This window comes from Callithrix jacchus, chromosome 15 (genome assembly GCF_049354715.1).
Source record: "Callithrix jacchus isolate 240 chromosome 15, calJac240_pri, whole genome shotgun sequence".
Classification (NCBI taxonomy): domain Eukaryota; kingdom Metazoa; phylum Chordata; class Mammalia; order Primates; family Cebidae; genus Callithrix; species Callithrix jacchus.
In genome coordinates this window covers 14,636,291-14,663,740 of record NC_133516.1, presented here as the reverse complement: position 1 = coordinate 14,663,740, position 27,450 = coordinate 14,636,291, and the positions used below count along the sequence as shown (strand labels likewise).

Genomic DNA, 27,450 nt, shown 5'->3' with positions numbered 1-27,450 from the left:
CTCCCCATTAGCTGCATCCTGTTTTCTCTTGTCCAAACACAGTCTGTATTTTCCTCTGTCTTCTTCCTCTCCCCACTCAAACTCATCTCTGACCATCACAGTCCTACTGTGGTCCGCCCTGAATACTACCTGGCAAGGCATGGCTGGGGTTTGTGGCTTCCCAAGACTGTGGTCCTGTAAGCTGTAAGAATCAGCTCCTTGGGAAGGTCTGGAGAGCCCAGAATAGCCCATCAAAATGGTGGTTCTTGACTCCCAGAGACACAGGATCTTGTCTCTGCTGTCACTTCTGCTGCTTGTTCATCTCAGTCACTCAGGTTTTGATCGTGGCCTTGCTCTTCCTTCTTCCTGCTTCCATTTTCCACTCAGATTTAACCCTGCCCATCTGCCAGTTCCAGGAGGGAGTTTCTGACTGACTTTCTGGTAGAGTTACTGCTCTGTCCCTGGAACTACATCCCACTGCTCCCTTGGTCTTAATCTTCTCAGTTTTACTGTCTGCCCCGCCAGTCCAAGGTTCAGCAATTTTTTTTTCAGTAGAGAGCCAGAATGCAAATATATTAGACCTCGTGGCCCATATGGTGTTTGTCACAACTGCTCAACGCTGCCAGCGCAACACGAAAAAGGCTGGAGACAATAGGTAAGCAAATTGGGTGTTTTGATAAAACTTTATTTACAGAAACAGGCTTTAGGCTGGATGTAGCACAGACACCATAGTTTGCCCACCCCTGCCCTAGTCAGACTCCTGTTAATGTGCATTCCTGACACCTGTTCATGTAACTGGTCGCCACCCTGAACATTTGATGTTCATTAGTGCAGCCCATGCAAGAGATCATGTCTGGGACATGCCCAGCTGGAAATGCACAGTGCAAAGCTGTCAGTGAAGTGAACAGAAAATGTCATTCCTGTTCATGCTCACCTCCTTCCCTCCTTCTCTGCATGCCAAGACTGGGGTTTTTAGCCTTATAAACTCTAAAGACTCTCAGTGGTCCTCACTTCCTATCTGGTGCGCTTCCCCATTAGTACAGCCTGGGACATAGATGTGTCTACTTGTCCTCTGTTGAATCCTCGTGCGTTTGTGTTACCTCCTGCATTTGCATTCTACACCATTTATTTGCCCCTTAGGTGATTCTGTATCATTTCAGAGCTTGCTCTCCAGCCCCTGTGGGCCTGCTGATTCACAGTCTTTCTCTTGGAACTCTTGTTTATTATAGATGTTTTTACATGTTCTTAGCCATGAGCTTCTTTTCTTCTAGCCTCTACAAACCTTTTTTCTTGGCTCACAGATTACAGTCGCTCTATATCTGACATTGAACAAAGATTGCTAAAACTTTTCTTGAGTCCTGTTCTCAGAATAAACCATTCACAGCACAGAAATTCTTCCTTCAAAGGTTCTTTTGCTTGGACAGCTCAGTTCCTGCATCATGTCTATGGGAGGAGGAGGCATCTGTTCTGTCCTGGAGGGAAGTCAGCAGCCAGGATTGAAGAACTCTCAGCACTGAGGAGAATGTTAGGAAGAGGCCATCTGGCCCCAGAGAAGTGAAATACACGCCACAATTACAGATCTGGGTAGTGGCCACGTGCCCAGTGGTCCTGATGCCCACTCTTTCTGTCCATGGCCTCCAATTAAATAGACTGGGGTACCCAGTTCTCCGGAAACCACACCCTCTCAGAGCTCCATGGCTGCCAAAGGCCTGCAAGAAACCTGGTCAGAGACAGAGAGGACCCTTTACATTCAAATGATCTGAAATGACTAACATGGGCTGAATAGAGAGGCCCAATTCCATGAGCATGAGGGCAGCTGCTCCTGCTGTCTGTTCACTGGTTTATAGTCATCCTTTGAGCATGTAAAGTACTGGGTGGCGGGATGAGAAAAATCACAGGAGGCGGAGTCTGGCCAGGCGCAGGGATGTAAACAGAGTGTTACAATAGGACATGAAAAATGCCACAAACAAGCCACCCGGTGAGAGCTGTGCGAGCTCTGATCCAGGCTGGGTAGCTTCTCCTCAGCCCCTCAGTTAAGGCAAACCGGTAACCAGGCATGACCTGGAAATGAAGAATGTCCTCCCACTTCCATTCTGACGAGCAGCCAGCGCTGTCAGGGTTGGCTTCCCCAGTGCACCACCATGGCCCAGAGTAAATACACTCTCCTTAACCAGATCAGGGAGCCCAAGACAGCTGAGGGCTGCTGCTGTGCTTCCCTACCTGCCCCTGAAGAAAAGTAGGAGGTAAATTCCTTACTGAGGACGTGAGTATGGTGACCAGCCCCGCAGTCTTGGCATCTGAGGAGGGCTGCAGAATAAAGCAGCCTGATCCCCAGAGAGCTGTTCTTTCTATTGTTAGCAGACGCATAAGAAGAGACCTCTGAGTTTTTCTTTGTTTCTGTTGAATATGGAAAGAGGGGAAAGAAAAGAAGGATGTAATTGATTTGTCATTGGTCTACAATACAATCTTATAAATACCCTCTGTGGTAAAACAGAGCACATTTATTGTTTATTGGATAAATGACACAGAAAATATCGTTGAAAGAATTCCAGGCAGGGCACGGTGGCTCACACCTGTAATCTCAGCACTTTGGGAGGCCAAGGTGGGCAGATCACCTGAGGTCGGGAGTTTGAGACCAGGCTGATCAACATGAAGAAACCCCATCTCTACTAAAAACACAAAATTAGCCGGGCATAGTGGCACAACGTGCCTGTAATCCCAGCTACTCAGGAAGCTGAGGCAGGAGAATTGCTTGAACCCAGGAGCCGAGATCATGCCATTGCACTCCATCCTGGGCAACAAGAGCAAAACTCTGTCTCAAAAGAAAAAAAAAATTCCTAAACTATGTTGGGCAGAAAAATCATTGTTGGAATAAGTAAATGGTTTTCTAAGACCATTAATTTGATGGCAGCCTTATTCATGTGTAGTAAAAAAATAAAAGTTCTGGTGGTGTTTCTTGTAATCAATCATGTTATTCAATAATATCCTCCTCTAACCTAAAACATTCCTAATATATTTAATGGATCTATTTTTTTATGCTTTCAAGAAGTGTGGTAAACACCTGTTAAAAACAGAAGAGTATTAGAATAGTAGTTGGAGAGATGCTTTTATTTTAAGATAAAGAGGCATTTAATTTGCTGGTTAAGTGGACCTGGCAGTCACATGTCAAAAAGAAGTGAGGAGTCAGGCCGGACATGGTGGCTCATGCCTGTAATCACAGCACTTTGGGAGGCCGAGGCAGGTGGATCCCCTGAGGTCAAGAGTTCGAGACCAGCCTGGCCAACATGGCAAAACCCTGTCTCTACTAAAGATACAAAAATTAGCTGGGAGTGGTGGCAGGCGCCTGTAATCCCAGGTACTTGGGAGGCTGAGGCAGGGGACTCTCTTGAACCCAGGAGGCGGAGGTTGCAGTGAGCTGAGACCATGCCTTTGCACTCCAGCCTGGGCAACAAGAATGAAACTCCATTTCAAAAAAAAAAAAAAAAAAAAGGGTGGGGAGGAATCATCAGAAGACTGCCCTGACGGTGGGATATTAACAGCCACAGAACAGGGTAGAGGTACACTTGGACTGTGAATTTCAGAGCTGGCAAGTTCTCTTGTCTGAGGATGAAAAGCCGATAAGAAGAAAATAGCTTCTGAGAAGAAAGTCAGTGCTGCTGGCTGTGCTCACCTGTCTCCCAGTGTTTGCTCGGTGTCCACTGACTGTGTGGGAGCGTGATGATTTGTGTCTGGGTCTTGCTGAAAGGTTTATCACCCTTGTGGTTTAAGTCAGGAAATAGGAAGTCTTTGCCACTGGTTCTTGCCAACTTGTCCAGCCTGCTCTCTTGCCTTTCCTCAGAAGCATTCTTTCCTCATCTCAAACCAGAGGACCTGAGATTCCTCGGACTCTTGTCGCTGGCTGCCATGCCTTTGTGTGCCTCATTCCCTTACTTAGAATGTCATTCCTGACCCCTCTATGCTTGCTCTTCCCTTTTGCCTATCCTGCCTCCCCCTTCTCAGGGCTTTGCTGGGGCATTGCCTCTCCTGGATCCCTGCCAGGTTTCCCCTCCTGTCTGTCTTGCCACTCAGGCACCCTCCAGTGTGGTGCAGGCTTGTCTCTTGGCAGTGCGGCATGTGAGGTGCACTCCCGCTAACTCGCCTCCGGGTTAAGAGCAGGTTTTCTCCTGGTTGGGAGCAGGTTGTTCACACTCTCTTTCTGGTGTCTAACATAGTAAATGCTTGGTAAGCGTTTGTGGAATAAATGAAATGAATGAAGTTAAGAAAGCCATTAGTCACCTGCCTGAATACTGAGAAAAAGCAAGGAAGCCTCCTTAAGTGCTGGGATTGCAGACCTGAGCCGCCGCTCCCAGCTGGGTCACTTTGCACATGTGTGAATATATCTTGGAAGATAAACTCCTAGAAGTGAAATCCTAAAAGTGGAACAGTTACTGGGCTGTACATTTGTAACATCAACGCACAATGCAATGCTGGTTTCCCTATATATCTGAAAACATGGAGCTATCAAACTTTGTGATGTCTGCCCATCCGTAGATGAAAAGTGCTATCTTGTTTGCACTTTAATTATGAATGAGGGTGATCTAAGTCTCTGTCTATTGCCCAGGCTAGAGTGTGCACAGTCTTGGCTCACTGCAACCTTCGCCTTCCCGGGTTCAGCGAATTCTCGTACCTCAGCCTCCCGAGTAGCTGAGGCTACAGGCGCCTGCCACATGGATGGCTAATTTTTGTATTTTTAGTAGAGATGGGATTTCACCATGTTGGCTAGACTGGTCCCGAACTCCTGACCTCATGTGATCCTCCCACCTTGGCCTCCCAAAATGCTATGTTTATAGGCGTGAGCCACCGCACCCGGCCGGCCTTATTTGACTTTCTCCAGAGTATCCCTTCCTGTACCAGAGGAAACTTCAGTGGGTTAAATGCCAAGGGACAGACTCTAGGTGTTGGGAAATGCTTCGCTGACACCTTTCTGGAGCAAGGAGGTGTCCCATGCTGTTACGCACACGGTACCTTCCCCAGCTTTAACTTTCTCACAGGGTGTGCAAACAGTGACTCTATGATGTCATTTACTGGCTGCTATTACACTGTAAGGCTACCGTGCAGAAATAGGCATTTAAAGATACTTGGTTCACTTTTAGCACAAAAATCTTAAAAATTGCCTAGGAAAAGGCAAGGAGTTGGATTGAGTAATCAACTCAAAAATACATTCTGTTGCTTGATTGTAATTAAGTTCTCAGAACTGTTGAGATCAATATTGTCCTATTTTTGTTCTGTTCACTACTATACCCCAACACCATAAGCGCTTAGCCTATCATGGGTCCTTAGTAAACATTTATTTAATGAATTTGGAAAAGCTTTTAGTTTAATCTTAGAGATCATCCCATTCTCCAAAATCAGGTGAAATGTCTGTTAACCTCGAGTCAAAACATTTGGGTACAGGTGGTTTGGATTGTTTATTCCACCTGACCCTCAGCTAGGTGAGAGGATGCTCTCTTGTGTGAGGTGGGAGATACTGTTTGATTTACATGGCAAGAGGAAGGACTTCCTCTGAGGGAGGAGCAAGTGATTTGGACAGTTCTCTTCTGTCTTTCCCGCTTTCTTGGGATTGAGGGCCATATTACAGTTGAATTTAATTTTCCTTCATCACCGTAACTGTAATGAGTAAGATCAACATCTGTTATAACTGGTGGGAATAGTTTCCTTTTCAGAAGTAAACTGCTGTCACTTTATCACTCATAAACTGGAAATAAAAGAAATTGGCTTGTGTGAAGACCAGCATCTTCAGTAAGCACATGTTACTCTTACAGTCTAAAGACAGGATGTGGGATGGAGTGGGCCAGGAGAAAGAAGCAGCAGCCAGCAGCAAATGCCCCTGGGGAACTTGCTGATTGCTGCACACATGCTGTGCTCCAGACACTGCCTGAGCTGAAGAGAAGAAAATGAAAAAGACACAGGTAGTGTGGGAGGAAGGAAATAAACAGATTCAAGTGCTGTTTGGATAACGACAGAGAATAATTTTTTGAAACCGAATTGACAAGATGGATGGCACAGTTGGTGATTGGGCACGTAACTCTCTTGGCCTTTACAAAGATGGTTTTGTATTCATCATGTGCCACACAAGGCAAACATTTACATACTTAAACGATAACTTGTGTTGTATTGTGTTTGTACATGTTATTTATCTGAGCTCAAATCATTATGTGTAAATATTTGTTTTTACCCTAGTCTTAATTATAGATTATGAGTTGAGGACCATATAAGGGTGACTCATCACTTCTCTAGAAACAGCATTTGGTTTTGTTAACTTTCCGAATCTTCATCACAACAGAATTAAAATATTAAAGAAAACGCTTTAGGTTTTTATTCTGTTTAGATCTTGAAAAACTGAAAGTAGGCATGCAGATTTTTGGCTTATAAGAATTCAGCCTTTGCTGGGTGCAGTGGCTCACACCTGTAATCCCAGCACTTTGGGAGTTCGAGGCAGTAGATCACGAGGTCAGGAGTTCAAGACCAGCCTGGCCAACATGGTGAAACCCCGTCTCTACTAAAAACACAAAAATTAGCTGGGTGTGATGGTGGGCACCTATAATCTCAGCTACTCGGGAGACTGAGGCAGGAGAATCACTTGAACCCAGGAGATGGAGGTTGCAGTGAGCTGAGACTGCACCATTGCACTCCAGCCTGGCAACAGGGTGAGACTCCATCTCAAAAACAAACCAACAAACAACCTCAGCCTTATATCTCAGTCTCACCTTCCTGAATCCAAATGCATGTTTGTACTCAAGCACACATGAATGTTCTTGCCCTTCTGAGGACTTTGTTTAGCTTTCTGGGATTCACGCCATCCTTCTTTATACAGCAATCCATACTTTGAGGAAGATTCTCAAACTTGATTTGGCTCCTCGAGGCTCGGCATGGCCCTGGTTGGGGCCAGGGTTAAGCAGGTATTTCTTGGGTCGCCAGTTCACCCTCAAGCCCTTCCATACAGCCATGTGCCAGGAGAGCCTGACTGTTGACCAGCAGTCGGCTAATCCGTGAAGGAGTTTACTAGTTAATACCTTTATCACCCTCTCTGAAGTGCATTTATATTTAAGTAAATCCTCTTAAGGAGCAAAGAATGAGCCACCACAGTGAAGTTTCCAAAATAACCCTTCCTGGAGATGCTTTTGGTCAGCGGCTCTACCCTGGAGTTGATGCTGAGAAGGAAAAGCTGGACATCCTTCCCAAGGCGCATTTTCTTAGCATTTCACAGTGTAGGGGGACCTGCTGACCAGAATTCATTCAACTAAAATACCTGCCTGAAATGTAAATTTTGTTTTGGTGAATTAATAATTCCAGTGACATTTGGAGAGCAAAACTTTAAATGTATGGAGACCACAAGTCAAAAATACCACTTCCTAACTGAAAGACTCAGACAAAGGACTCATCAGATCCTCAGTGTATTTGTCTGAAAAAATGGGAATAACAGCACCCACTTCAAAAGGGTAAGGGGATACTTAGCACCGATGCATAGTGACGGTGATTTGGGAAAACCTTCATGCTAAACACACTGTGAAGAATGTTTTGGATGTACCTCAGAAATGTTATTAGACCTCATTAAATAAAATAAATTGAGAAACAGGGAAAAGATACTGTTCAGGGAAGCCCATGGAGAAGTCATAGTAAAACTTGAGCTAAAACTACATTTTTTTTCCCCTTTACATTGCACAAAATGAGTTGAGGAGAGGGATGGTGGAAGACAGAGATTGTATTATCGTAGGGAATTCTACACAAATCTTGATGAGGATAATCACAACTTTTTTGTGTCAGAGTTTTTCTTTGATTTCCAAATGAGGTATTTAACCCCCTTTCCCCCCAAAAAGTATCATCTTTCTCAGAATAATTCTATAGATTTTTAGTCTTCCTTCAGTTCACATAGTTGTGCTGTTTGCCACTAGTCCAGTAAAAGTAGCCCCTTCGTTAAACACTGAATATAAATTTTAAATAACAGAATTTTAGATAGTGATGCCCTTTTTAAAGATCTAAAATATTGAATCTTGGCCAAACACAGTGGCTCATGCCTGTTATCCCAGCACTTTGGGAGACTGAGGGAGGGTGGATCATTTGAGCCCAGGAGTTTGAGACCAGCCTGGGCAACATGTAGAAACCCTGTCTCTAGTAAAAATATTAAAATTTAGCCAGAGGTGGTGGCGCATGCCACCAGAGCCCAGGATGCTGGGGCTGCAGTGAGCCAAGATCACGCCGCTACATTCCAGCCTGGGTGACTGGAGTGAGACGTTATCTCAAAAAAAAAAAGGATCTCTGAGAAATCTGGTAATCTATTTCACTAGAACAGTGCATCTATAAATAAGCATGCCAATTTCCCTTTAATGGGAAATAGTTTTAACCTTTCTGTATGGTTCTGTCCAAAAGATTGATAGAATCCTGAAGTTGGAATGAAACATAATGGTCATTTCATGCAAGTTCTGCTCTAACCCAGTCGGGGAATTTCTTCGCCTTGTCCAGGAGCAACCAGTCTTCTCACAGACATCTAAACTTCATCTAATGATCCGTTGACTTTTCTCCTTTCACTTTTTTTTTTTTTTTTTTGAGAGAGAGAGGGTCTCACTCGGTTGTCCAGGCTGGAGTGCAGTGGCAAAGTCACAGCTTTCAGCAGCCGTTACCTCCCAGGCTCAAGTGATCCTCACACCTCAGCCTCCCAAGTAGCTAGGACTACAGGCATGTGCTACCATGCCTGGCTAATTTTTAAAAAATTAGCCTGTAATCCCAGCACTTTTGGAGGCTGAGGCAGGTGGATCACAAGGTCAGGAGTTCCAGACCAGCCTGGCCAATATGGTGAAACCCCATCTCTACTAAAAATACAAAAATTAGCCAGGCATGGTGGCACATACCTGCAGTCCCAGCTACTCAGGAGGCTGAGGCAGGAGAATCATTTGAACCTGGAAGGTGGATATTACTGTCCGACCTACCCTCTGCGGGAAGACTGAGCTCGTTCGGAAAAAACCGGACCGCAGGCTAGAGGAAATTCCTTAAGTTCAGGCTTTATTGAGAGGAAAGAGCCTCCGGGCGGACCAGCCGGGAGGAAGAGGAGAATGGCCGCGCCACTCAGAGGGGCAGGGTTATTTATAGGGGGCTGAAGGGCTGGGGGTGGGGAAGCCAAAAGCCGAGGTGGTGGGCAACTGTTGGTCAGTTTGAACTGCTGGGCGGGAAGCTGGGCAGCGGGAAGCTGGGCAGCATGAGGGCTAGGGCCGGTATCGGTATGTAAAGTGAGAGATAAGGGAGCCTCTTTGTGGGGGAGGGAAAGAGAGAGCTTTTGCGGTAGGGGCAGAGTTTTCCAAACATTTACAATGAGCCAAGATCGCGCCACTGTACTCCAGCCTGGGCGACAGAGCAAGCCTCCGTCTCAAAAAAATAAAATAAAAAATGAATAGCATTATAGAATTACCCACTATCTCATTTTGTAGAGATGAGGTCTTGCCATGTTGCCCAGGATGGTACCAAACTCCTGGGCTTAAGCTGTCCTCCCACTGTGGCCTCCCAAAATGCTGGGAATTACAGGTATGAGCCACTACACCTGGCTCCACTCCTTTCAACAGGAAACAATAAAGAATCTTTGATGGTTTCCTCAAAAGAGAAATCTAGAGTTGTGTTAGTCAGGTCTTTTTGTGAGCTAGTAGGCTCTAAGAGGGCTGTGGGGAGGTAAAGGAATTATAGTCTCAGACTATTGCTTTTTGCTGTGGTCTAAAAGTTTGTGTCCCTACCAAATTCCTTTTTTAGTTTTTCTTTAAAGATGGGGTTTCATCATGATGGCCAGGCTGGTCTTGAACTCCTGACATCAGGTGATCCACCCACCTTGGCCTCCCAATGTGCTGGGATTACAGGCTTGAGCCACTACGCCCGGTGCTACCACATTCTTATGTTGAAATCCTTACCCCCAAGGTGTTCGTATGAAGGGGCTTGGGGAGTTGATTATATCATGAAGGTGGAACCCTCATGAAGGGGATTAGTACCCCTATAAAATTGACCCCAGAGAGGTATCTAGTCCTTTCTCCATCCAGAGATACAGCTAGATAGCACCTTCTATGAGGAACAGGCCTTCAGCAGACAGCAAATCTGCTGATGCCTTGATTTTGGACTTCACAGGCTCCAGAACTGTGAGAAATAAATTTCTGTTTATAAGCTGCCTTGGTGTGTGGAGTTTTGTTATAGTGGCCCAAAGGGACCAAGACACATTAACTGATGGGTTTTTTTTTTTTCCTGTATTATTCAAGCAGTGAACTTTCATGTGTTCCTGTCTCTGAATGCTCAGGAAGCATGAGTTGTGAGGGCTGTTCTGGGGCTCATGGTTTTGTGAACATGAGTTTATAGGGCAAGGGAAGTTACTAGGTTTATTTTATTTTTATTTTGCATTTTAGATTTTGGGGTACATGTGAAGAACATGCTAGATTGTTGCATAGGTACACACTTGGCAGTGTGATTTGCTGCCTTCTTCCCCTTCACCTATGTCTGGCATTTCTCCCCATGCTATCCCTCCCCTATTCCCCCCAACAGACCCCAGTGTGTAGTGCTCCCCTCCCTGTGTCCCTGTGTTCTCATTGTTCAACACCCGCCTATGAGTGAGAATATGCGGTTTTTCATTTTCTGTTCTTGTGTCAGTTTGCTGAGAATGATGGTCTCCAGGTTCATCCATGTCCCTACAAAGGACCTGAACTCATCGTTTTTGATGGCTGCATAGTATTCCATGGTGTATATGTGCCACATTTTCCCTGTGCAGTCTATCATCGATGGGCATTTGGGTTGGTTCCAGGTCTTTGCTATTGTAAACAGTGCTGCAATGAACATTTGTGTGCATGTGTCCTTATAGTAGAACGATTTATAATCCTCTGGATATATACCAAGTAATGGGATTGCTGGGTCAAATAGAATTTCTATTTCTAGGTCCTGGAGGAATCGCCACACCGTCTTCCACAATGGTTGAACTAATTTACACTCCCACCAGCAGTGTAAAAGTGTTCCTATTTCTCCACATCCTCTCCAGCATCTGTTGTGTCCAGATTTTTTAATGATCGCCATTCTAACTGGCGTGAGATGGTATCTCAGTGTGCTTTTTATTTGCATTTCTCTAATGACCAGTGATGATGAGCATTTTTTCATATGTTTGTTGGCCTCATGTATGTCTTCTTTTGTAAATTGTCTGTTCATATCCTTTGCCCACTTTTGAATGGGCTCGTTTGTTTTGTTCTTGTAAATCTATTTTAGTTCTTTGTAAATTCTGGATATCAGCCCTTTGTCAGATGGGTAAACTGCAAAAATTTTTTCCCATTCTGTTGGTTGCCAATTCACTCTAATGACTGTTTCTTTTGCCGTGCAGAAGCTGTGGAGTTTGATTAGGTCCCATTTGTCTATTTTGGCTTTTGTTGCCAATGCTTTTGGTGTTTTGGTCATGAAGTCCTTGCCTACTCCTGTGTCCTGAATGGTTTTGCCTAGATTTTCTTCTAGGGTTTTTATGGTGTTAGGTCTTATGTTTAAGTCTTTAATCCATCTGGAGTTAATTTTAGTGTAAGGTGTCAGGAAGGGGTCCAGTTTCTGCTTTCTGCACATAGCTAGCCAGTTTTTCCAACACCGTTTATTAAACAGGGAATCCTTTCCCCATTGCTTGTTTTCGTCAGGTTTGTCAAAGATCAAATGGTTGTAAATATGTTGTGTTGCCTCTTAGGCCTCTGTTCTGTTCCATTGGTCCATATCTCTGTTTTGGTACCGGTACCACACTGTTTTGATTACTGTAGCCTTGTAGTGTAGTTTGAAGTCCAGTAGTGTGATGCCTCCTGCTGTGTTCTTTTTGCTTAGAATTGACTTGGCTATGCAGGCTCTCTTTTGGTTCCATATAAAGTTTAAGGTGGTTTTTTCCAGTTCTGTGAAGAAAGTCACTGGTAGCTTGATGGGAGTTACTGGGTTTATAACTTCAATTCTCCTGGCTCAAAACCCTTTGCAGCAGGTCACCACAGTATTTGATTTAAGCCTTTTATGATTTGGCTCATAATGCTACTAATAGTCACAATGATTTATGCTTAACATTTGTTTTTTTCTCTCAAACAAAAAAAAAGCGACTTAGTTTTTTTCATTGACTTAACTAGTCTCTGTGATCCTCCTGTGTGGTGTGTGGGTTTGAGGGAAAGAGAGAGAGAACTGTAAGAGACAGTTGGGCTAGGGCTCATGCCTTTAATCCCAGCACTTTGGGAGGCCCAGATGGGCTGGTTTTCTAAGCCTAGGAGTTGAAAACTAGCCTGGGCAACGTGGCGAAACCCCATCTCTACAAAAACTAGCTGGGCATGGTGGCTCAGGCCTGTAGTCCCAGCTGCTCAGAAAGCTGAGGTGGGAAGGTCACTTGAGCCCAGGGGGTCAAGGCTGCAGTGAACTGAGATCACACCACTGCACTCCAACATGGATGACAGAACAAGACCCTGTCTCAAAAAAAAAACAAAAAAGAGAGACAGTTAGGGAGAGGATTGAACTTGGCTATCACTGGTGATTTATTTGCTTCCTTGAGCAACCCTAGATCCTAGTTCAATTTAGCACAGTATGCCCCTTGTACAGAGTAACCAGAAGTTTTTAGGGGAGCTTTCAAATTAGTGAGATACAGGAAATACACAGTAATGAGCATGTGCAGTAGACTGGAATCTGACTGCAGCGCTAATGGAGAGGAGGGCTGGAAGTGCTGATGGTTTTTGGCCCGGCTCATGGTTGGTTAGCATATCCGCCTCTCTTTACAGATAATGCACATAAGGAAATCCCTTGTGTCATCTGATGGAGCTCAGAAATGCTATGGAAATAGATGGAACCTAGTTCAGTAAAATCCTCCTTTGAGCCCCAAAGGACACTCTCACAAGGCCCTCTGTGCTTTCTATGTTGCCTCTATTGCCCAAAAGTTACCTGGGAATCCTCAAGTTCCTACAAGCTGGGTTCCCACGATTCATATTGATTTGTTCTCTCCTCATACCCACAGCATAGCCAAGGCTTGGGTTAGAATTCTCAAGGTAGCTGATCAGACTTGTGACTAATTGACCATATGCCTGAAAACTATGGCATTACCCTCCCCAAATGAAAGCAGGTCTTTTACCTTTTTAAAAAAAAAAAAATACAGATGAAATTGTTCTTCATTTTCACAAGGTTCCTCAATAATGAAATATGGTTTTATTTTCCCAGCTGATTGCCCAGTTTAAGCAACAAATTCTACCATGACTAAATAATTTCTGCCAGGCCCTTGAAATTCCTAACAGTGGACATTTAGCTGATCTGAAATTGACTCAGAACCTTCTGTTACCTCTGGGCATTTACAACACAAAAATAACATAAATATAACATAAAAGGTATGCTGAGGCATTTATATGTTGAAAATCCTTGGAAACCATCAACTATAAATCGGTTAGATAAGCTGGGATTACATATATTTTATTCTATAGTTCTTTACAGTTGGATAGTCTATGCATGTGTACTGTAATCACCAATTAATCAGAATATAGATTCAGTGAAGGTAGCCGGTTCCCCAGCCAAGCAGAATGGCTCTAGGGCAGCATTACGAGTTTCCTGGTAGGAGGCCCTTTTCCACACTCCTGAACGTAAGAGTGGGAAGTCTTGAGTTCCTTAATCTGAGAGCCACAGAGAAAGAGCCTATATATTTGTATTAAAGAGCACTGTTTGCTTGACGTAAGGTCTCATTCTGCTTCCGGTTAAAATGAAGGTGAAATAAAGCCATGTTCCTTTTATTTTATTGTATTTATTTTATTTGAGATGGAGTTTCACTCTTGTTGCCCAGGCTGGAGTGTAACGGTGTGATCTTGGCTCACTGCAACCTCCGCCTCCGGGTTCAAGCGATTCTCCTGCCTCGGCTTTCTGAGTAGCTGGGATTACAGGCGCATGCCACAATGCCCAGCTAATTTTGTATTTTTAATAGAGACAAGGTTTCTCCATGTTGGTCAGGCTGGTCTCAAACTCCTGACCTCAGGTGATCTGCCCGTCTCGGCCTCCCGAAGTGTTGGGCTTACAGGCATGAGCCACTGTGCCCGGCCTTGCTCTTTTTCCTTCCGTTCGAAGGTAAGCTGAGGGAGTTGAAGGCTCATTCTGGCACTCTTGTGAATTACAGGTGAAAGGGGTTGGAGGGGCAGGAGTGTTTAAAGGTAGAGATGCGGAAGAGGCAGCACCAGGGAGTCAAGAAAGGCAGGAATAGCCATCTCCCTGTGTTTAGAAAATGACTGGCAGCCAGGCGAGGAGTGGATGGGAGAGGAGGAGGTGCAGGCCAAAGACGGAGGAGGGACAGCTGGGAAGATGGCTTTAATAGTTCTGTGGCAATGAGGATAAAAAATGGCTTTTACCTATAATTACAGAAGCTTGGTTTCATTTTTTAATGTACTGGAACAGCTAGCTGGGTGCAGTGGTTTACACCTGTAATCCCAGCACTTTGGGAGGCCAAGACGGGCAGATCACAAGGTCAGGAGTTTGAGATCAACCTGACCAATATGGTGAAACCCTGTCTCTACTAAAAATACAAAATTAGCCAGGTGTGGTGGTATGCCCCTGTAATCCCAGCTACTCAGGAGGCTGAGAGAATCACTTCCCAGGAGGTGAAGGTTGCAGTGAGCAGAGATTGCACTGTTGCACTCCAGCCTGGGCAGCAGAGCTAGACTTCGTCTCCAAAAATATATATATATATGAACTGTGAAATTATTTTTTTAAGGGACAAAGAATTATTTTCCTATTACCAACCACTTTCCAAAGTTACTATGTGTTTGGCTTTTTTAAAGCACAGCACAGTTTTAGGGAGAAAGATTCATATTCTCATTTGAGACTGAACCAGATACTTTCCTTTCTTGTCTAAAGAGGGAAGCGAACACCTCCTTCCTTCCCCTGTTGACTACCTGGCAAGGGAAAAAGAGACAATTTGTTTTCCTGGGTGGAGTCAGGAGGACCTTCATCGTGAACAGACCACGGCCAGCAGCAGAAGTGCCCTTAGCCCCTGTGTACAAGACTCTGAGCCAGACAGTGGAATCATAAACAAGGAACCTGCCCTTGAGGAAATCACTGCGGGGATTGAGGGGACAGCACTAGCAGATAAGTAATTATAGCAAAGAGTGAGCTGCCAGAGAAGCTGAAAAGTACAGAAGAAACAGTTCTTTCTGGAGATGTTCTGGAAAGCTCAGTAGGGGTTATACGTGAGCTGCGTTTTGAAGGACACGCAGAAGTTCCTCTGGGGAAGAAGGGAACAGGCCGCCTGGGTACCCTGATGAGAAGTCATGCTGTCCAGATGATGCCACAGGAGTCAGCAGATCTCAGAGGTCCTAATTGCTCATGACCCCAGAAAATAATCCCTCAGAATAATCTCCCAAATGACTGGCTGAACTCCAGGCTAGTTGGTTCTACCGCAGGGATCTCCATTTCTCTCTTTAGTTCTCAGTTCCTTTTCTTCCTTTCCATCCCGATCTGAGATTAGAGGTGCTACAGTCTACCTTTTTAGAGATTGTTCCTCCAAGTGTCCAGCTTAACAAAGCAGGACATTCCCAGTTTCTGAACTGATGTGTAGTCTTTAGTTAAACTGTTACAGGCAAATGCCATTGTTTCAGATACATTGAGTTAGTATTTGGGGTAGTCAGCATTGGGCAGAGTTTCTCTACTTTTGCACTATGAATGAAGGGTTTGCCAAATAAATTAATGGTTCTGTGGCAGTGAGGATGAGGAATGACTTTTACTTGTATTAGATTTCAAGAATAAGAAGATTTCAAGAATACCTAGTGTAATTATGGAGAAAATAAGATTAAAAAATTAGAAGTAGCTAAAATAAATCTGTTTGGTGCATTTACACATATACATATTGAGTAACAGGTAGTTTGGTTTTGTGCTTTCTAAAAGCAGGGCCGGCTTGATCTGTGATTGCCTCTTTTCTTGTAACAGCAGCCTTGCCGAGTTTTCTATGACAGTGCATGCTTGTCGACTTCATTTTTAAGAGCTGTATAATTTTCTGTATCAGGCCCTATTAGAATATATGTATTCATCTCCGGTGAATATTTACATTGTATGCAATCTTTGTTACAAATAATGTGACAGTAGCTGTCTCTGTTCACATCTCTGTGCTCATTCATGAGTTTCTTCTGATAGAATATCTACCAGTAAATAGTTGGTTAGCAGTTGGAGTCAATGTTTATATTTGGATATAACAAAAATATTTTTCTTTAGAAATATTTTATTTTCTTGAAAATGTGGATGCCTTTTTCTACAAACTATTAGGCTTGGTGACGTCTTCCATAGACAGTTTCCATGTAGCCACTGGATGGGTGCTGGCAGTCTTGTTCTGAACTATTGCCAAGGGCCATGTCAGGAATTAGCCTTCACAGCATAGAGGTGGAAATTAGTTCTTGATTCTTTTTCCTGCTTTCCATCCGGATACACAGTTAGTGATTCTGTATAGTTATTAAAGTAGCCCTAGTAAAGCACGAATACATTCACATTTTTAAAAAATAGACAATACTGAAGGAGTATGTGGGAGCTAGAACGGAGGGGTTGTCCCCATGACATTCCATAAAAAGGAATTGAGAAACCTGGAGCCCCTCATTTAATTCATTATTTCCCCATTTATTTCTTCCATCTCTGTACCTCTCTTTGTGTCTGTCTCTTTCTTTGAGACAGACTTTCACTCTTGTTGTCCAGGCGAGAGTGCAATGTTGTGATCTCGGCATACTGCAACCTCCGCCTCCCAGGTTCAAGTGATTCTCTTGCCCCAGCCTCCCGAGTATCTGGGATTACAGGCACATGCCACCACACCTGGCTAATTATATATTTTTAGTAGAGATGGGGTTTCTCCATGTTGGTTGGACTGGCCTTGAACTCCCGTCCTCAGGTGACCCACGCGCCTCGGCCTCCCAAAGTGCTGAGATTTCAGGCGTGAGCTTCCACGCCCGACTCCTCCTTTCTCTGCCTGAACTGTAACATTTCCCTCTGGGGCTATTGCCCAGATTTAAGCCCTGGAGAAGCAGGTAACTGTGTACCGCCACTCTTTGGTACCTCTGAGCCCACGAGGTGGTACACCATGGTCACCCCACATCTTTTTTCTGGCAACCCCCAAAAATGGGTATTTATAGGATTTCAGTGTTAAGCTCTTCTATTAAAACCACATCTCTGATGTTTAAATGCTTTCTTTCCAGGATCCAGCATGTTCTCAAAAGATTTTTTTAAAAATGTACATAACTTACACTGTTCTTTTTTCTGTTTAATTTTAATACTTAAAAACAAGAAACAATCTAAATCATTCAAACCTTTCAGACCGGCAGGATGTCTTAGGGAAAGCCTCTGAATGAAAAGGCCCAAATGTCTATTAGTAGGCGATAGGTTAAATACACTTCAGGATATCTATGTAGTTATGAAACAGAAAGAGGAAGCTCTCGACCCCTGTATGTCTCAATATAGAAAGATCTCAAGAATATGACTGTTAAGGGAAAAAAGCAAGATGCAGAGAGTGCGTAGAATATGCAGATACTTCTATAAGAAAAGGGGGAAAATATGAAAATGTATTCGTATTTGCTATTTGCATAAAGAATCTGAAGGATACACAAATAACGTGTAAAAAGTATTTATTTCTGGTAAAAGAAGGGGGTGGTGAGACTTTTCACAGTATAACTTTTTATAGTGTTTTAATTTTTGAATTAGAACTGTATTACCTATTCAGAAATAAAAATATTTCTAAATGACATTTTGCATCGTTAGATAAGGGGGCAACTAAATCTGATCTTGTCGAAGCCTCTGTCTGACCTCTCCTGTCCTGTTTGAGCCTAGGTACCCTTTGGGGTAGGGTCACTTGCAGGCTGAGGAGGAAGGGGATAATTCTATAAATAGAATCTGTATGATGACTTAAATTCTAACTACTTTGGTAAGAAATTGAAAGATGAGTCTGTATTTAAATTATTGTTTTTTTAAAAAAAATTTTTATCTTGTTGGGATTTCTTCGGGCTTTGGGTTTTTTTGTTTGTTTGTTTTTCAAAGTAATTGAAAACCTTAAAACATGTTCATGAAGCCTACACAGTGGCTCACACCTGTAATCCAGCATTTCAGGAGGCTGAGGTGGGTGGATCACTTGAGGTCAGGAGTTCAAGACCAGCCTAACCAACATGGTGAAATCCTGTCTCTACTAAAAATACAAAAATTAGCCAGGCGTGGTGGTGCATGCCTGTAATTCCAGCTACTTGGGAGGCTGAGGCAGGAGAATCACTTGAACCTGGGAGGCGGAGGTTGCAGTGAGCCGAGACCACACCACCTGCACTCCAGCCTTTGCAACAGAGGGACACTCTGTCTTTAAAAAAACAAACAACAACAACAAAAAAAAAAAAAAAAAAACCACCCATGCTCATGATTCACAGTAGGAATTTTTTGTTGATGTCATGGTGAACACAGTGAGAAAATAAACTCAAATGATGGGCTTAATTAAGCCTGTTTTTATTATTTGCTGTAGTTTGTGTCCTGGATAAAGTGTTATAGTCTATGGTTTTATCTTTACAGGAGCAGGAAAATTCAGATTCGAAACATCCCTCCTCACCTGCAGTGGGAGGTAAGCCCGTGTCAGTTTTTGATGGGTTAATGAAACATTTCTCCCTTTTTTAGTTCCATTTTACATTTAGGTATTAGAGGGCCTCAGAGTTTCCCACAAAGCCTCTGGGTCCTGCCTCTTTCTTTTCAGTGCCTTAATGTATGTGATCAGTCTTGAGTTTGGGGTCATAATTGTTCCTTTCATAGAATATGTACTTTGATCCCTCCATGTTGTGTGTTTTCCAGTACTATGCTACCAAGCACCAGCAAATAAGCCAGGAAACCATATATACACCTGGTTTGTGATTTGTATCTCATGGTTTGTTTGAGACAGTGTCTCACTTTGTCACCCAGGCCAGAGTGCAGTGGAGCATCATAGCTCACTCAGCCAGGTCCAGGGATCTTCCCACCCCAGCCTCCCGAGAAGCTGTGACTACAGATGCACACCACCACGCCTGGCTCACGTTTGTATTTTTTGTAGAGATGAGGTTTTTCCCATGTTGCCCAGGCTGATCTCAAACTTGTAGGCTCAAGCAGTTCCCCTGCCTTGTATCTCATGATTTTTAAAAAGATTTTTATCTTTTCAGATTATAATTTGATTAAAAAGTCAATGAAAAGGCATCAAAAGTCGAAAGGTCTGTTGGTTTTAGCAAATTTTTGTTTGTTTTGAATTAGTTGCTATAACAGTTAAGATTTTTTTCAGAGTTGTAAAGCTTGTAAGATTTTTACCTTAAAATAAGAATATGGGGAGTGGCCTTATTGCATTGTTTAAAAACAAACTGCCCTATATTTTATTCCCTAACCCAAAGAAAGTCACAGAACCTTAAAGGAAACAACATTTTATCTAATGTTTTTATTACTTTTAAAAAAGGAAAAGATAATTGGCCGGGAGTGGTGGCTCACGCCTGTAATCCCAGCACTTTGGGAGGCTGAGGTGGGAGGATCACTTGAGGTCAGGAGTTTGAGACCAGCATGGCCAATATGGTGAAACCATGTCTCTACTAAAAATAGAAAAATTAGCTGGCCGTGGTGACAGGCACCTGCTTTCCCAGCTACTCAGGAGGCTGAGGCAGGAGAATGCAGCACTGAAACCCAGAGGCGGAGGTTGCAGTGAGCAGAGATGGCACCACTGGACTCCAGCCTGGACGACAGAGGCAGACTCTTATCGCAAAAACAAAACAAACAAACAAACAAAAAACCTGATTATTATGGAAAATTTCAAACATACACATCCTATTACCTTGTAAAATGAAGAGATCCTTGTAAAATAATTGTTAAATATTTCAGGAAAGCAGAGTGAACCTTGTACTTTATTCTGCTGCTCATTGTTGAGAGTAGTGTGTTCCAGCCATCATGATGAATGTGATGGTTAACAGTTACCAAGACTCTGAAATTCTGCTGTGTAACCTTAGTGAACAGATTGTTTGGAAGGCAGTAAGCAAATGAAAGTCTCATACATTTGTTCAGTTCTGTTTTTATGGAAGACCTGAAGTATCAGTTTAATTAGATGATTCCTATAACCATCTTTTTTTTTCCTTAATTCATTTGCTGGGAGATACCACTGTACTATTTTTTGTACATATGATCTTACCTTCCCATTCTGACATGGAAGCCTTCTCTTTTAGGTGTTGGATGGACTTTTGGCTCAGTATGGGACAGTGGAGAATGTGGAACAAGGTAATAAGTGAGGAAGTTAGCCTTTTGAGTTTTGGAGATATTACCTGTTTTTTCTTAAAGGCTGGGTCATCTCCAGGGAGAAATAGTAAGTTCATATTTCTTTGAAACAAGCTTCCTAGAGTATATGTATGTACATCTATGTCTGAGAGATACCTGTCTCTTCCTGTCTATGTCTATATAGTTTATCTTCTGGAGGTATATTATTTACAAGCTGTTTTTCACATACCGTGCAGTGTGCTCAAGCACTGGACAAACGCTGTCAGGCCAGGGTAAGCTTAATTCACTTAGGAGTAATTGGATTTACACTGTGGCTACTTTCCTCCTCCTGGTCAAGAAAAACAGATCCCTAACACCTTGGACTGAGGGTTACCCAAAGAATAGGAATCCTATACCAGTAATCCCTTGGAGTGCTTATGAAATGCAGATTCCTAGGACTTACTGCAGACCTACTGAGTAAGAGTCTTGCAGGGAAAAGCTCTTGAATCTGTATTTTAAAACAGCACCCAAGGCCAGGCATGGTGGCTCATGCCTGTGATCTCAGGACTTTGGGAGGCCCAAGCAGGCAGATCCCATGAGGCCAGGAGTTCAAGACCAGCATGGCCAAAATGACAAACCCTGTCTCTACTAAAAATACAAAAATTAGCCAGGTATGGTGGCACATGCCTGTAATCCCAGCTGCTTGAAAGGCTGAGGCAGGAGAATCGCTTGAGCCCAGGAGGCGGAGGTTGCAGTGCACCGAGATTATACCATTGCACTCCAGCCTGGGTGACAGATTGAGACTCCATCTCAAAAACAAAAAAGCAACTCCCTGAAATGTTACTTGTGTGTACTCAGATTTGAGAACAACTGTCTCAGGAGCAGTGCTGCAAATGCCCAGAAGATACTTTTCTTCCTGCCAACCTCTTTTTTATCTTCTAAATCATGAAATACTATGATTTCTAAAAGGAAAACAATGGTACCTAAAGCCGATATCTTATGTAGCTCTTTAAGAGTCCCAGAAAAGTAGATTCCAAGCTCCTGATGGCAATAGGACGTGATAAAGATTATTTTTGCCTTGACCTAGAAAACAGAATGTAAATTCAGTCATTTACTGACGTCGAGCCCTTGACAAAGTCATTTAACCTCACTGACTCAGTATGCACATGTGTAGAATTGAGAAAAAAATCTCTACCCTTCCTCTGTCACTGAAGAGTTGTAGCACCCGCAGAGAACCTTTGTAAGGCATTTGTAGACAGCGAAGTCGTGATTGTTCAAGTTCACTTAGGAAAAATTGTAAATAACCTGTTTTCTCATATGCGATCTGTTCTGTCTGCTGGTGTAATTAATAATTTTAAGGCCGTAATTATTCAGATATTTTTCACTCCATGAAAATAAAAACATTTTTCAGTTTAATGCTGCTGCCTGCCCATGCCCAAAGGGAAAGGGAAAGAGCTCACAAAAGAAGACATGATTTACAAGAATTCTATTTCTTAGTTCTTATTTTCTTTGACGGGGAAAACAAGGCTTTTTTTTCCCTTGAGACGCAGTCTCACTCTGTCACCCAGGCTGGAGTACAGGAGCACAATCTCTGCTGCCTGCAACCTCTGCCTCCCAGGTTCAAGAGATTCTCATGCATCAGCCTCCCCATTAGCTAGGATTACAAGTGAGCACCATCATGCCTGGCTAAGTTTTGAATTTTCAGTAGAGATGGGGTTTCACCATGTTGGCCAGGCTGGCCTCAAACTCCTGGCCTCAAGTGATCCACCCACCTCGACCTCCCAGAGTGCTGGGATTACAGGCGTGAGCCACCGTGCCGGGCAGAAAAGAGGACGTTCTAATGATTGGATGTTGTAGGCAAGATGACCTTGCAGACATGAACCTGTGAAAGTTACTGGTTAAGACCATATTATAAACTCAGGACATTGCTACGCAAGGAAAATATATTCCATGTCCCTGGGGCAGTTTGCATCTCTTAGGGCAGCTGTGCCCTGCAGACCCCCCAGTTTCCAGCTGCCTGACAACGACAGGATAGAACTGTTGGGCTGTTGTTTTGTCCTGTTACGTGAGTGATGCCTGATTCAGCAGGAAAATATTTTCAGTAGAGTTTTAGGCAACTTTATAGAACTTTCATGTCCAATGAAATAAATTATTTGAATGGAGCTTAGCTCATCACAGAATCAAAGAACTGCCTGATTTCGTGAAGACTGACGTCTTTGAAGAACAGAGAATGTGACTAAGAAGTGAGCACAGAATCTGAGAATCCTCATGGATAGCTTTATTCAGGAGGTTCGAACCCAGCCCTTCCTGTACAGCCTCATCTGTAGCACTAGAAAGCAGCGAATGTGAAAGCTTTATGGCATTCTTTGTGTGAGCACTGAGCGAGGACAGTTATGGGCTACACCTCCCCTGTTGTGTGCTGTGAGGACTTCTCTGGGTAAGCGTGAATTAAAGCGTGCTATGAACACTCAGGGCAAAGGCCAGAGCGGGGCTCAGGGTTTATGACCTGTAGTTCCCAGTGGCAGCTCTTTCTGAGCATTACATACAACCTCCCGCAACCCAGAAAGGCTGCAGCTCCTTTAAAGTTATTTGACAGAGTATTTTTAACAGTAGTCCTTCAGCTTTTTGGGGTTTGGGGTCCCTTTGCAAATCTTATAAAATAATAAACCAGAAAAATTCACATTTCCACAAGTTTGAATCATTTTGGAGGGGTTTATAGAATTCTTGAATCTCAAACATGTGTCCAGAGTTGAGAATTATACATTAAAGAGTTTTATTATTACTTTGGAAAGCAGCTTTATCATACTTTTATTGAATTATCTTTAACTTAATGTTGTTGTTAACTCCAAACTCCCAACAGCTTAAATGTTTTAAAGGGAGGAATTTATCTAATCACCATTGTTTGTTTTGGGAAACATAGTTTTGTCTGGCCTTTGAATTTACTTTTAATTTCTAACTACAGAAGAAGAGGCAAGAAATTATGATCTAAGATAAGACAACTCACAAGAGTAATCCCTTATTAGCCAATCATAGAGTTTGTACTTCCACCTTTAGCCAAGTAAATTAGAATTGTCAGTTTTATTTATTGTACATGGTTACTAGATTTAACTCACACAAAGAGTTCAAAGGGAAACAAAAATAGTGATTGTTCACGTTTGACAATGAATGAAGAATTTACATTAAAACATTCTTATTGTTTTATATATCTATACACACAATTATGTAAGAATAAGTGTAAATTATAATTAAAACTCATACCTTGATAGTGATGCAGTAAATTGATACAAACTTCTAGGAGACCAGTCTGAAAATATGCATCATGTTCTTTTACCGCGTTACTTTTCTTCTGTGATATTAGCCTAAAGAAGGAATTCAGAAGAACACACAGTCCAGTGACATTTGCAACAAAGGCGACTTTTAGCAGCACTATTTAGAATAGCAAATAGTGGGAACAACCTCGTTGCCTTCAGTTGGGAAATGGTTAAGCAAGTCATGGCACATTTGACTCACTGCAGTTTTACGTAGACATTCAAAATGAAAAATAAGAAGAAAATGCACTCATACAGAGTACTCACATAAAAGTATTAATACGTGAAAAAGATAGTTCTGAGTTGTTTATACGATTGATTACAAATGTGTTGTATACAATTGATTACAAGTTACTATGAACTCAGATGGATGACGTAGAGATGTAGGTAACTATGGAGCTAGTGCGATGAGGGTTTTTGTGCATTTTTTTCTCTAATGTTTGTCTGTTTACATTAAGTCAGAGGGTGACAGCGTGTTTTCCTATGACAGTGTAGTTTTTGTTTTTTCCTTAGTCAACACGGACACAGAAACTGCCGTTGTCAACGTCACATATGCAACAAGAGAAGAAGCAAAAATGTAAGCACATTTGAGCTTATTTCTGTTTAGATTTATTTGGTTTTGTCTTTGAATTTCATTGAGTTCTGTGTTTTTAAATGTTTTCTAAAAAGACGCAGCTCTGTTAGCCAGATATACGCCACCTTTGACTTGTCCATGGAGCCCCATGGCGTGTGAGCCACCTTTGACATGCTGGTAGAGCTCCAGGGTGTTCCTTCCTGCCATCTTTGACATGTTAGTGGGGCTCCAGCACATTCACACCAGGATACTTGTGGGTTGTGTAGAGACTTAAAAAAATGTTGCACCTTGGCATCAAAACCAAGATGGGAGCTATGTCTTGACATGGACAGGCAGAGAGGGCACCACATCTGTGACCCTGTGTCCCCTAGACTGTGCTTTGCCAACCATGTGGGACCACTTTTACCTGGAGCTTCCTCCATGCACTGTGAGGAAGCAGCACAGCGTTTATCAAAACATCAGTTCTGTGTGTGTAACATTAAGAGGGAATCCACCTCAGTGACAGCAGCAGCAGAGAGAATTGTCTGAGAGTGGTTAATCGATAGCACCTGGTTTGGGTTCTTTTCTCCAATCCCCATCCTCTTTCCAGTGCCCATTCATTGCTTCAGAGATGGTTAATTTTGACCTTAGCTATTAATGGACATGAGATAAAGTCTCTTAAAAAACAGTGAGGCCGATTTTTGTGAAGAGACGAAGACTAAGCGGTTGTGTCCGCGTTGCCGACCTCCAGCAGCAGTCGACTTCTGCACGTAGAACCCGGGAGTAGGAGACTCAGAATCGAATCTCTTCTCCCTCCTCCCTCCTGTGAGATTTTTTTGATCTTCAGCTACATTTTCGGCTTTGTGACAAACCTTATCATCAAACACAATGGCCAGCAACGTTACCAACAAGACAGATCCTCGCTCCATGAACTCCCGTGTGTTCATTGGGAATCTCAACACTCTCGTGGTCAAGAAATCTGATGTGGAGGCAATCTTTTCGAAGTATGGCAAAATTGTGGGCTGCTCTATTCATAAGGGCTTTGCCTTCGTTCAATATGTTAATGAGAGAAATGCCCGGGCTGCTGTAGCAGGAGAGGATGGCAGAATGATTGCTGGCCAGGTTTTAGATATTAACCTGGCTGCAGAGCCAAAAGTGAACCGAGGAAAAGCAGGTGTGAAACGATCTGCAGCGGAGATGTACGGCTCCTCTTTTGACTTGGACTATGACTTTCAACGGGATTATTATGATAGGATGTACAGTTACCCAGCACGTGTACCTCCTCCTCCTCCTATTGCTCGGGCTGTAGTGCCCTCGAAACGTCAGCGTGTATCAGGAAACACCTCACGAAGGGGCAAAAGTGGCTTCAATTCTAAGAGTGGACAGCGGGGATCTTCCAAGAAAGGAGATGACCTTCAGGCCATTAAGAAGGAACTGACCCAGATAATACAAAAAGTGGATTCTCTCCTGGAAAACCTGGAAAAAATTGAAAAGGAACAGAGCAAACGAGCAGCTGGAGTTGATCAAGGATGACGAAAAAGAGGCTGAGGAAGGAGAGGATGACAGAGACAGCGCCAATGGCGAGGATGACTCTTAAGCACATAGTGGGGTTTAGAAATCTTATCCCATTATTTCTTTACCTAGGTGCTTGTCTAAGATCAAATTTTTCACCAGATCCTCTCCCCTAGTATCTTCAGCACATGCTCACTGTTCTCCCCATCCTTGTCTTTCCCATGTTCATTAATTCATGTTTCCCTGCGCCTAGTCCCATTTTCACTTCCTTTTTGACGCTCCTAGTAGTTTTGTTAAGTCTTACCCTGTAATTTTTGCTTTTAATTTTGATACCTCTTTATGACTTAACAATAAAAAGGATGTATGGTTTTTATCAACTGTCTCCAAAACAATCTCTTGTTATGAAGGGAGTACAGTTCTTTTCATTCATACATGTGTTCAGTGGTTGCTTCCCTAACTGCAAAGACAATCTCATTTAGTTGAATAGCTCCTGAAAGCAGCTTTGAGTTAGAAGTATGTGTGTTACACCCCAACATTAGTGTGCTCTGTGGGGCAGTTCAACACAAATGTAACGATGTATTTTTGTGAATGAGAGTTGGCATGTCAAATGCATCCTCTAGAAAAATAGTGTTATAGTCTTAAGATTTGTTTTCTAAAGTTGATACTGTGGGTTATTTTTGTGAACAGCCTGATGTTTGGGACCTTTTTTCTTCAAAATAAGTCCTTATTAAACCAGGAATTTGGAGAAAAAAAAAAAAAAACAGTGAGGCCAGCCATGATGGCTCATGCTTGTAATCCCAGCATTTTGGCCAAATCTGGAGGATGCCTGAGTCCAGGAGTTTGAGACCAACCTGGACAACATAGGGAGACTCTATCTCTATAAAAAAAATTTTTTTAATTAGGTGGGTATGGTGGCTTGCACCTATAGTTCCAGCTACTTGAGAGGCTGAGGCAGGAGGATTGCTTGAGCTCAGGAGGTTGAGACCGGAGTGAGCGGTGATTGCACCATTACATTAGGCAACAGAGCGAGGCCCTGCCTCTCAAAACAACAGCAATATCAACAACAGCTGGATGTGGTGGTATGTGCTTGTGATCCCAGCCACTTGGGAGGCTGAGGATTACTTGAAGCCAGGAGTTTGAGACCAGCCTGGGCAAAATAGTGAGACCCCCGTCTCTAAAAGAACAACACTAAAAACAAGTTCCTTTTTTGTAGGAGGTACTGAAAGTGTCTGTCAGGTCATTATAACTAGAATTATGCTCACATTTGGTCTTGCTTTATGGATGTGGCATAACCTTGGCTGTACATCCCAGGATTATAGTGTTCTTTTTCAACATACAAAGATATTTAACCCATTTCATGCTGCTAGTTTTCAAAATGTTAATTTTGCATTGGAAAAGGTAATAGTTCATTTAGTGTTAGCTTTTACCTTGTACACATTTGGAAGTGGAGGCACACCAATGACTACCTCCACGGCCTTTAGCTGCTGCTCGGGTGGACCTCTGTACATGATATTACTCTCTCTCTTGCTCTAATTAAATTCAAAAGGTACTGCTTTGTAATAAATTCACAAGCCCTAAACATTAATCTAGTAAAATTGGATTAATGCTACTAAAAATATGCGAAAAGGGTATTCTACTTCATTTGCCTTTTTTTTTTTTTTTTTTTTGAGACGAAGTCTTGCTTTTGTCCCCCCGGCTGGAGTGCAATGGTGCAATCTTGGCTCACTGCAACCTCCGCCTCCCAGGTCCAAGTGATTCTCCTGCCTCAGCCTCCCACATAGCTGGAATTACCAGTGCATGCCACCACACGTGGCTAATTTTTATAGTTTTAGTGAAGATGGGGTTTTACCATGTAGGCCAGGCTCGTCTCGAACTCTTGACCTCAAG

At 43.0% G+C, this 27,450-nt stretch overlaps 1 protein-coding gene, 1 long non-coding RNA gene and 1 pseudogene across 19 annotated transcripts in view; 2 read left to right on the top strand and 1 right to left on the bottom strand.

Annotated features, from left to right (window-relative positions):
- IGF2BP2 (insulin like growth factor 2 mRNA binding protein 2) overlaps positions 1-27,450 on the top strand; it is a 177,304-nt gene that overhangs the window by 109,259 nt on the left and 40,595 nt on the right. For 13 of the 17 annotated variants that reach the window (XR_013527175.1, XM_078350422.1, XM_035274686.3 and 10 more), the window contains 3 exons: positions 18,511-18,559; positions 20,163-20,214; positions 24,012-24,075. Coding sequence is in view for 11 of the 17 variants with exons in the window: in XM_035274680.3 (XP_035130571.1) it covers positions 18,511-18,559; positions 20,163-20,214; positions 24,012-24,075 (165 nt within the window). In the remaining 6 variants the exon portion in view is untranslated. Of the gene's footprint in view, positions 1-18,510; positions 18,560-20,162; positions 20,300-24,011; positions 24,076-27,450 lie in introns of all 17 variants that reach the window. The other 4 variants (XM_078350421.1, XM_078350419.1, XM_054245445.2 and 1 more) reach the window with 3 other exon arrangements.
- On the bottom strand, positions 19,836-23,556 carry LOC144579495 (uncharacterized). Its single transcript, XR_013527188.1, has 3 exons — positions 23,449-23,556; positions 21,174-21,273; positions 19,836-19,944 (listed from the first exon to the last, which is right to left on the bottom strand). It is a non-coding gene; the product is annotated as an uncharacterized LOC144579495 (long non-coding RNA).
- On the top strand, positions 24,833-25,754 carry LOC100894455 (heterogeneous nuclear ribonucleoproteins C1/C2 pseudogene; annotated as a pseudogene). The gene has a single exon (XR_004734331.3). The product of XR_004734331.3 is annotated as a heterogeneous nuclear ribonucleoproteins C1/C2 pseudogene (transcript).